The sequence below is a fragment of the Schistocerca gregaria genome, chromosome 8 (assembly GCF_023897955.1).
Source record: "Schistocerca gregaria isolate iqSchGreg1 chromosome 8, iqSchGreg1.2, whole genome shotgun sequence".
In the NCBI taxonomy this organism is placed as follows: domain Eukaryota; kingdom Metazoa; phylum Arthropoda; class Insecta; order Orthoptera; family Acrididae; genus Schistocerca; species Schistocerca gregaria.
This window is the reverse complement of record NC_064927.1, coordinates 350,339,456-350,350,751: the sequence shown is the minus strand read 5'-3', so window position 1 is coordinate 350,350,751 and position 11,296 is coordinate 350,339,456. Positions and strand designations below refer to the sequence as shown.

Genomic DNA, 11,296 nt, shown 5'->3' with positions numbered 1-11,296 from the left:
GATGACCCATCCAAAGACAAAACATTAACCTTCACCATACAACACTGCGACTCAACCAGATACACCATGGCTCTTATGACTTCATAGTAAAACTTGACATCAAAAATTTCTGACCTAACATCTTTTGCGTAAAACTGCTCAACAAGTCTCTGGTTGCTGAAGGTCAACATCCCAAATACAACATTGGAACAGTTTCTTTAGCATGCATTTCAAACATTCCTATGAACTGCCCAACAGTATGGATGCATCAGCCATTGCATCACAGCTGTCATCTGATGGTTGCCTAATAGTTACAGTCCCCAGAACATCACACCCTCTGTCACTGCATTCAAGGACAATGGGGACAGTGCTCCACAAGCTGACCCCATAAGAACATCCCTGAATTTCAGCCAGACTTGGTGCCCATGTGTATACCTGCAATATTATCATGTTGAGGCTGTGCAAATATAAGGGTGGTTTGAAAAGTTCTCAAAATGGAATAGAAAAAAAAGTACTTGCATCACTGAAACTTTTTTATCTTTCAATTTAGTCTCCTTGTAGAATAATTCACTTGGTCCAATGATGTTCCAGCGCCTTGATCTCATCCCGAAAATTAGATTGCTGCAGGCCTGCAAAATAGCTGTCAACTCTGGCTATTAATTCTTTGTTTGAAGTGAATCTTCATCCACCAAGAAAAATTTTCAGTTTTGGGAAGAGATGGAAGTGTGACAAAGCCATATCAGGTGAATAAGGTGGGTGTGGCAATTCATATCTTAGTTCGTGTGTGTGGGTGCGCAATGTCTGGATGGAAGATGACTTTCTTCCTTGCTAAACCTGGCCCTTTTTCATGTATCTTTTGTTGCAGTTTGTCCAGGGGCTTAGCATAGTATTCTCCAGTAATTGTTTGCACAGTGGGGAGATAATCTATGAACAAAATCCCTTTTGCATCCCAGAACACTGATGCCACGACCTTTCCCACCAAAAGAATTGTCTTTGCTTTCCTTGGTGGCGGAGAATCAGCATGTTTCCACTGCTTTGACTGTTGTTATGTCTCTGGGGTATTGTAGTGCACCCAAATTTCATCTGTGGTCACAAAAAATCTTGGTTGTTTCTCCTAAAATGGGTCAAACATTATTCCGATATGTCCATTCTCAAGCGTTTTTGATCCAGCGTCAATTTCATGTCTAATTCTTCAATTAAAACGTTATATACCCTTTCAGATGACAGCTAGAAAGCGTGAGCAATTTCACCCACTTTCCATTGGTGATCTTCCATGACAATTTTGTGCTGTTTTGCAATGATTTCTGGAGTAGTGACACATCTTGGCCGACTACTGTGTGGGCCATCATCTAAGCTCTCCAAACCAAATAGAAATTCATTTGTGCATTTGGCAACAGTTGAATATGGAGGAGCAGACTCCCCCAGTGTATTCTGGAAATTGGCATGAATGTCCTTTGCTTTTATACCTTTCTTTACGAAGTACTTAATCATTGCTCAAATCTTGATTTTTACCATCTTCACAAATCATTATGCAGGAACAACAACAGAGCCATGTCACCGCCACAGCTCTCTTCGAAAAACAATGACATGTCACATGTTTACAGACAACAGTCCAATGAATATCACTTGAACAACTCATTGTGCTAGCACTGGCCTCTCATCGTGATTCCAAGAACTTTTCAAACCACCCTCGTAGATCCAGATCACTGCTCCTCCGACACGTCTAGCTCAGATGTTGTCCTGCTCAATGCCCATGAAACGTTGCCCACCATCGCATGGATGCCACCTTATTAAACCCCCATCAGCTCACAGTGGTCACCTTTTTCCAGTGCTTTGTACTAAGAGTGGAGGGGGCCACTGGGGGACACCACATTGAGTAACCCTGCTGACAATCAGTCTTGCTCCACAATGGATTATCTTTGGTGTTTACTGTGTATAGTTAATATGCTCCATGGCTTTGGATCAGTCACATGTGCTTTCTTGTTGTGTGCATTTGAGCAATAACATAATATTATTCTGTGGCGTGTCATGTTGTATGTCATCTGCACTATATCCCACCTTACAGATATACACATCTTTATAATAGTATCTTAAGTGCTACTGGCTAAAACTGGACATAGCAATGTTAATAAATTGTGTTGATTACCTTAATGATATAAATTCTGTCAACTCTTTAATCTCATCAGTTCATTAAATCATAAATAATATATCAAAATTTTATACAGTTGAATAATAAACTCTACATATTGTATTATGGGCCTTTAATGAAAAATTGCTCCAGAATGATATTTTGTCAGGTGAGCTGCCACAAAATTTCCTCTTGTATGGCCTACACCACAGATTCAGCCAAGGAGTCGTTTGTCAAGTATGGATGTAGATACAGAAAATCATTCAGCGTGGCATGAAAATACACAAAATAATCCACCACCCTATTTAGTAGATCAAAAGAATGATAAGCACTTTTTATATCATAACATACTATGGAATTGACCTTGGTTAGTTTATCTATGCATTGTGTACATTTTATATTGTTATCAAGCTGGGCCAAGAGGAGTTCTATTGTATGAGGATTAATTCAATTCAATTCAATTTATTATGATCCATTTCATCATATACATGATATAGGAATTGTCAAATAGAAAAAGAGAGAGAGAGAGAGAGAGAGAGAGAGAGAGAGAGAGAGAGAGAGAGAGAGAGATAGAGAGAGAGAGAGAGAGCAGGATTTATATTTTTAACTATTAAGGGAAATAACATTTTATTAATTACACATTAACATTTGCTTAATTACACTTTATGTATCTTATCTTCCTTTTACGTGCAATATGAAAAAATTACAAGTTTTATACAAAAAATCCATTAAGGGAAATAACATTTTATCAATTACACTGTAACATTTTCTTAGTTACATTTAACATACTTTGTCTTCTTTTTACATGCAAGTTGAAAAAAAATGAAGGTTTATGCAGAAAAATCAAAAGATGAGCACCATCTGTTTAGATAGCAAAGAAATTCATCAACATTATAGAAACTTTGACCTAACAGTAGCCTCTTTAATTCTTTTTTTAAATATATATAAGTTTTGTGTGCTTTTTATTTCTTTTGGTAAGACATTGAACACTAACTTGGGTAGATACATCACACTATTTTGGTACAGGGCTTTTGAATATATTTTTCTATGGAAATCATGCCTGTTTCTGGTTTGATAGTCATATACTTCACTGTTTAGAGAAGAGCATTCTTGATTTGACTTCAGAACATACTGATTCATAGATGAATAAACTAGGAAGGGTCAAAATTTTCAACTTCTTAAGGAGTCCTCTACATGGATCTCAATAGGCAACACCATTCAGAATATGAATAGCACTCTTTTGGAGCTTAAAACAACTTTTTGTGAAACCTGTATTCCTCCAAAATATAATACCATATCTTGCATTACTATGTATATAAGAGTAGTAGGCACATAGTACTGTTTCAAAATTGTAGTTTTCTTTAAGTTTTCTCAATATGTAACAGTATTTACTAAGTGTTTTTATTTAATAGTTCAACATGTTTTTCCCATCTTAAGTTATTATCCAGCCATACACCTAAAAATTTTGTAAAAGAAGTTCGTTCCAACAGACATTTCCCAATCTGTACTCTTACATTATTTTTTACTTTGTTCCTTATGTGCCTAAAATTCATCCAAGTGTTTTTTTTGTCATTTATAATTAAGTAATTTTCCTTGAACCATTCAACTGCCTCATTCACTGTTGAAGTTATTTTTTCTTGTAGGCCAGCTTCACTAACTCCCTTTATAAAAAGGCTCATATCATCTGCAAAAAGTACTGATTCTGCTCTTGTTAGATGTTTAGGAAAATCATTAATAAAAACTAAGAAGAGCAGAGGGCCTAGAACAGAATCCTGGGGTGCACCACAGTTGACTTTCAGATATGTTGAGTAATATTTTGTGCCATTATGTATTATTTCAACACTTTGATATCTGTTGCACAGAAACGATTGAAACCAGCTATATGCTTTTCCACGTACTGCATAGTAATACAGTTCCTCTAACAAAATATCTTGGCTCATGAGGTCAAATGCATTGTATAGATCTAAAAATATTCCACAGTTTAAGTCCTCATAATCCATTGCAGTTAAAACTTGTTCCAAGAAGTGATATACAGCTGTTTCTGTAGACCTGTTTTTCCTGAACCCATTCTGTGCATTGGTTAGAACTTTGCATTTGTTTAGGAAACTCAACAGTCTCTCAATTAATTCAGAAAAACCTGACAGTTGTGACAATTGTCTATAATTTTGTATGGTATATGGATAGTCTTTTTTATAAAGTGGCTTTATTATTGATTTTTTAAGTGCAGAAGGGAATTCACCAGTTTTAAATGATGTATTAATAATATCAACTAGTTCAGTTATTATTTTGTTTGCTCTATGTTTTATGACCTTATCAGGAATACCACCACATCCACAGGACATTTTATTTTTCAGCTTATTAATTGCTTTTCTCACTTCTGAATGCGGAACTGGGTACAAAAACATTGTCTTTTCATTTGTGGGAACTTCTGACTTACTACCTTTTGAGTTCCCCAGGTTCTTGATAAGATTTTAAGCACTGTTAATGTAGTAGTCATTGAACATCTTGGTAACACATAGAGGGTCTTCAACAACTTTTCCTCCCTTTTTTTATGAATAGATTATTGCTTGTCATTTTGGATTTACCAATGTTATGATTTATGATCTTCCAAACTGATTTGATGTTATTGCTGCCTTTTCTGATAATTAAATCATAATTCAGTTTTTTTGCCACATGAATAACTTATATGTAACATCTAAGATATGGCTTTAATGCTGCATTATGCATTGAATGCCAACCCAGATTTCTAAGAGTACCTGCAGATTTCTTAATTCTCGCAGTTAACCATGAATTAGATTTGAGAGACATTTTTACTTATCTAAGGGGAAAAGTGACATCAAAGCAGTATTTATAATCAGAGTAAAATGACTCATATTTAGAGTCTACAGCTTTGTTTGGGTCTCTGTCCCATTCAACGCTATCTACATCTACATCCATACTCCGCAAGCCACCTGACGGTGTGTGGTGGAGGGTACCTTGAGTACCTCTATCAGTTCTCCCTTCTATTCCAGTCTCGTATTGTTCGTGGAAAGAAGGATTGTCGGTATGCTTCTGTGTGGGCTCTGATCTCTCTGATTTTATCCTCATGGTCTCTTCGCGAGATATACGTAGGAGGGAGCAATATACTGCTTGACTCTTTGGTGAACATGCTATGAAAATTCCAAAGGCTACTTTCATTAATGTATCTTGTTTCTTTATAGTTTCCGCTGCCATGTTTTTTCCTAACCATATTTTTTAGTAACAGCTTGATTGCCATGTGGTCAGAGAAACCAGTATCTGTTACTTTAACCTCATAACTACAGGTCTCTTTGTTAATAAACACCTGATCAATTGTTGTCTCACACCCATCTCCATACCTAGTGATATCAGTTGCTACGGCTTCTAAATTATATGTGGTGAAGAGATTTAGCAATTCATCCTTGTGTGCAAAATTATTTCTTCTGGAATTGACGTTGAAATCACCCAGTACAACTGTTGATTTCGACCTAAGTCTCAATTCATTCATTAGATCCTCAAGATTTTTTGAAAATAAAAGAATATTCCCAGAAGGTGACCTACATATACAGACAATTACCAAACCACAGTCTGTCAGTTCACAGACACAGTATTCAAATTCTTTTTCTATACACTTTACATTAATTAACTTTACTTCTTCAGAATTAAGATTGCCTCTAACATAAATACAAACACCTCCATATCTGTAGTTTTCTCTGCAAAAACTACTTATGATTTTAAATTTGGGAAGGGCTGCTGTACATATTTAAGAGTTTTGTAACCAGTGTTCACTGACACTTACAACAAATATTTGGTTGAAACCGTCACTTAAAAATCCAACTTGTTACATAAACCTTGTACATTTTGATATAAGACTGAAAACTGATTATGAGACACAAAGTTAAATAAATTATTACTTATCTTAATTCTGCTTTCTCGGGGCTCTTTGACACTAAAAAAATCCCTGAGGTGATTTGGCTGCCTCACACTTCTGCTAATTGGTAGCCCAGAAATTATTGCTGCTGCTGCTGGTTCTGATGAAGTGGTTACTGAAGCTGGTTGTGGTGTCAGTTGGGCTTCTGGCGTTGTTGCTAAGACTGTTGTAGTAGTTCCTGGAGCACTCATTGTTGATACTGTTGGTGGTGCTGCAGATGAAGTTGATTGTGATGTTTGTTGGGCTTCTGCTGTTGTTTCTGCTGTTACTGGAATAATTGGTAACCCAGATATTATTGCTGCCGCTGCTGTTGTTGGTTCTGATGAAGTGGTTACCGACGTTGGTCGTGGTGTTGGTTGGGCTTCTCCTGTTGTTGCTTAGACTGTTGTGGTGGTTCCTGGATTACTCATTGCTGACCCTGATGGTGGTGCTGTAGATGAAGCTGGTTGTAGTGTTGGTTGGGCTTCTGCTGTTTTCACTGTTACTGGCGTGGGTACTGCTGCTGATGTTGGAGAACCCACTATAGCAATGGTCTCTTTATTCTTTTTTTGTCTAGCAACTGTACAATTTTTTGTCCAAGGAGTGACTTTCCACTTGCATGCAAATGCAAACCATGTTTAGTAAAATCTTCTCTCTGCAACAAATCAACAGATAAGAAATGTGTGTTGAGGAATGCTTTACATTTTTTTTTTTGCACTGTCTGTTTGCCTTAGCAATTTTTACATTCACACAAAAACTTTTTATCAGGTCATGTCTGTGTGGAATACCAATGACAACCACTGATGCATTCTTGTTGCAACTGAGGGTTTCTTTCAAGTTATCTGTGGCTTAAATTAATTCATTTTTATACATGTCATTGGCACCCCCAATTATTACAGTACATTGATTAGAATTAGATGTTTTTCCATCTTTTATGTTTCTTGTTACTTCAGCCATTGGTGCAGTCTGGTCATAGTTACTTGTTTGAATTTACATTTTATGGCCCTTTGTAATATTAAGATAGGAATTATCTACTGTGAACCATTTGTAGACTTGTTCAGCTATTGTCTGATCTATGCCTGGAGAGTCTGTGAGAGGACTCTTGATTAGTATACTTGTGTCATTTTGAAATCTTACAGTCTTTGACCTATCTGACTGATACAAGATCACTAGCAACCATAGCAAAGCATTATGTTGTGATCACTGGTGGCCACATGAGAGTCATCATGTTGCAATAATTCACTGATTTAGGTTAAGAACTAGATTGGATGCAGTACTGATCTTCATGGGGGCCCATGTGCTCTATTCCCTGTTCTAAGGGCAGATTCGTTCCTGTGAGACAGACTGTCACTTGGGTTCTGTTATGAAGTTAAAGTTCCACACATGCAAACAGGTCACAAGACATATCACCATAATTATTTTTATTTTACTCTGCTAGGACTTTACTTGTGATATCTCATTTGATTTTTGCCTGTAGAGAATATTTTACAAAAGCCAAACTTAGAGGAAGCTATACTCAGATAAATGAGAAAGTTTTCTATCACTGACCACTTGCTCAGAAAAATAGAATATTACATGTGTAAGCAGATAAATCAATATTTTGAGTCTAGTGATATACTTAGCCGCCCACAATATAGATTCAGATCTGGTCTCTCTACAGCCAAAGCAGTTGACAACATGATAGTAAATGTTTTGAAAATAAAGAGGTATTCTGTGCAACACTGTTGATCTAAGGAAAGCATTTGATCTGGTCTCCCACAATATTCTAAGTAAAAAACCACCATTACAGAGAGAGAGAATGCTCTATGCCCAGAGCAGACTTACTTGAACAATAAAAAACAGTTAGTGAAAATAAATAATTAAAAGTCAGGATGTCATAAAATTGTAAAGGGTTTGCCTCTGGGATCTGTTCTTGGGCCTTTCCCTTTTATTATTTATGCCAGTGGCTTACTCACAGTTGAGCTATGTGATGCAGTGCCATATGCATATGACACAACACTTACGACATGATACTAATCTTGAAAATGGCGGTAGCTATGGAGAGATGTACCACTCTGTTTGAGGCATCTCTACTGTAGAAAAATGACAGTAAAACTGAAGACATTGTATTCAGTTTGAATGCTCCAATCATGGTAACAAAACCATCAAAACCATTACAATTTCATATAGACCAAAAGACCCACAGGTGGAATTTATGTAGCAGACTATTAAAGCGTATTTTACATTCTCCCATTCCCACTTCAGCTTTGGAATACTACTACAAGGTACTTCTGTAGGCTCAAAATTAGTTTTAAAAGCCAGAAGAAAGTTGTCAGGTGCATAACAAGAATTATCTCATGTGACTCATGTAGAGATTACTAGAAACAAAAGTATAATTACAGTATCTAGTGAGGATGACCTTAGGAGTACAATCTGTGACTATCAACGAGACATGGGGATACAAGTAATGTGTCATATACCAGACTGGCAAAGACCCATAGCAAATAAAAATACCTTCGTCTTGTCTGCTTCAGCAATTTACCTGAAACTGCCTACACAGTGGCAGTAAGCAAGTTTCAAATTAACACTGAGGATGAAAAGTAAAGAATTTTACACTTCAGAACAGTACCTTGTGTTTGTGACAAATAACCTACATATCTTATACGAATGACGGATTTTATTTTCTGACCACGTTTGTCATGATGGGTAAAGATTTTATTGCTGACTAGCTGTTCCCAGCAACACGCTGCTCTGGCTCAGTCTGGTTAGTTGAAAAAGGAAAAAAAGAGAAAGCACATGTTTCTAACATGTATGCGAATTGGATAATTGGATGTATGTCCTAATCTCCAGCTTCTCCTGTCTCAGTCTATCTCCTCCTCTTCCTCATTTTGTCCATCTCCTCCTCCTCCTCCTCCTCTCTCTTTGTCCATTTCCTCCTCACTCCTCTCTCCCCATCTCCACATGCCCCCTCTCTTTATCCATCATCTCCTCCCCTTTCTCTGTTGATCTTCTTCTCCTCCCTCCTATATCTCCTCCTCTCCTCTCTCTATGTCCATCATCTCCTGCCCCCCTTTCTCTGCCTGTATTCTCCTCCCCCTTTCTCACAATTTTCTCCTGCCCACTCTCTCTGTCCTTCTCCTCCTTTCTGCTTTCTATGTCAATTTCCTCCCACCCCCTGTCCATCTCCTACTCTCTCCTCTCTCTGACCTTGAGCCTTGTTTATTGCTATTCTGTAGTAACAGTCATCCTACATCCATCCAACTGTTCATAAGAGTATTGTACTGAATATTGTACTGAATTAACTCCAGTTAAGAAACCACTCTTTAGATTATCACCAATGAGGATGTTGATATTAACAGAAAATGTGGCAAAGATACTAGAACAAGGAGTGAGTTTACCACCTGTCTCCTTATGCTACTCTAATTTTCTTCATTCCTAAATCTAATGATGAGCAGGGCCCTGCAGTGGACTACCATGAATTAAATAAAATGATAATATGAGATCAGTGCTCCTGCCAGATTTGCATTTGTTTTTTGGTTGGTTTAAAGGAGTGCAGATTTTACTGCCTTAAATCTTGATCAGGCAAATAATCAGATATACTTGGAGGAAGGTTCAAAGCTGATGTCTGAATCTGAAACTTTCAGTTTAAGTGTGTCCCATTTGGACTGACTACATGTGCCACTGTCCTTTCACAGATAATGGATGCTGTGTTTTCTGACATAAAATTTAGATGTGTTTACCATTATCTTGAAAATTTATTGGTGTGCAGTAAGTCAGTTCAGGAACATATACAGCATCTGTGAGAGGTTTTTGAGTGTTTAAGAAAGGCAGACCTAATGGTTAACCTATAGAAGTCTATTTTTTCAGTTCCTCTATTAAGATTCTAGGGCATATGGTTTCATGCGAAGTGACACAGATTGACCTGGAGAGACTGGAAGCCACTAATGAATATCCACTCCCACAGAATGCCAAACAAGTTGCAGGTTTGCCGGGATAGCCAATTTTTTCTTACGAAGGTCATTAGTGTAGCAATTTTGCACAGGCGACATCTGTACTTAATGCATTATGTAGAAAAGAGTGTCATGTTTTATGCGGGCCTTCACAGGAAGCATCGTTTTTGATGTTGAAGCAAGCATTGAAGTCAACAGCAGTGTTAGATCCACCAGACTTCAAAGTGGAATTCATTCTTCAGACTGATGCATCAGCTATCAGCTCTAGGAATAGGAGAGGTTTCATTGCAGGACAGGGAGGGGCAGATTGGGGGGGGGGGGGGGTAAGAAGACAGTTGCCTGTGCCTTGAGTGGATTAAATGAACTAGAAAAAAAGATACTCCAATTATGAATTGGAAGCCTATGCAATTTCATATGGTACAGAGAAGTTTAGGTACTATGTAGGAAATTGAAATAGACCAACAATCAAGTGCTCATCTGAGTGCTAGCCAGACCATGGAAAACTGGTAATATTTTCTGGTGGGCAGCAAGAATTCTCACATTTAAATTCATGGTACATATCCTCAGAGAATGTGGTCGCAGGTGGCGTGAGCAGTGAGTTTGATTGGAGTGAGAACAACAAAGGAGATGGTCAGCTTGTGGAGGACTGTGGTTTGGGTCTGATTAGGACTTTGATTCTGATTCACATTCCTAATTTATTTAATGATGTTAGAGAACTACAAGATCAGTATGAATGAATTTATGAAATTAAGGAGAGGCTTCAGAAACATGAAACAATAAAACCCTATGTTTTAAGAGATAAAGTACTGTGTTTAAGTCACATGGGGGTAATGAATTTAAGATAATGGTTCCATTGCTGTTCTAGTATGTCCGTGAATCAGCTGTAAGGGGAGGGTGAGAGCATCTAAGAGTGTGTAAGAAGCATGAGAACATCTGGCAGTAGTTTATATACTCAGGAGTGGATAGGGAAAGTCATAAAATAGCATACAATTGTAATGTGTGTGCCGTTTGTAAACTGGTCCAGAGTAGAAAGACAGGATACTTTGCACCCAAGTAGAGAGGGCCTTTCAGAGTAGGCAGATTTTATGGGTCTATGCCTAGCTTGAAGGTAGGAAACTGGTATAGTTTTGTTTGCATTGTTACGTTTATGTATTTCGTTTGGTTATGACACACCAAAGTGGTGACTGCTCAACATCTGCTACTTTGCTCATGGGCTACCATGTATCAACTCTACTGTGTAATTCCTGATCAACTGATTACCTCCTGCCTGAAAACAGAAATGCTCAGCAGGTGGTTACAGAATTGAGATAGGCTAAATGTGGAGTGTCAGCCAAATACTTGCTGAGTTGATGA

At 37.6% G+C, this 11,296-nt stretch overlaps 1 protein-coding gene across 1 annotated transcript; it reads right to left on the bottom strand.

The window, feature by feature from the left end:
* Positions 1 to 1,941: 1,941 nt before the first annotated feature.
* Positions 1,942 to 4,915, bottom strand: LOC126285182 (uncharacterized). Its single transcript, XM_049984489.1, has 3 exons — positions 4,801 to 4,915; positions 4,141 to 4,547; positions 1,942 to 2,037 (listed from the first exon to the last, which is right to left on the bottom strand). Exons 1-3 carry the CDS (start codon positions 4,913 to 4,915, stop codon positions 1,942 to 1,944), a joined length of 618 nt encoding a protein of 205 aa, XP_049840446.1.
* Positions 4,916 to 11,296: the final 6,381 nt, after the last annotated feature.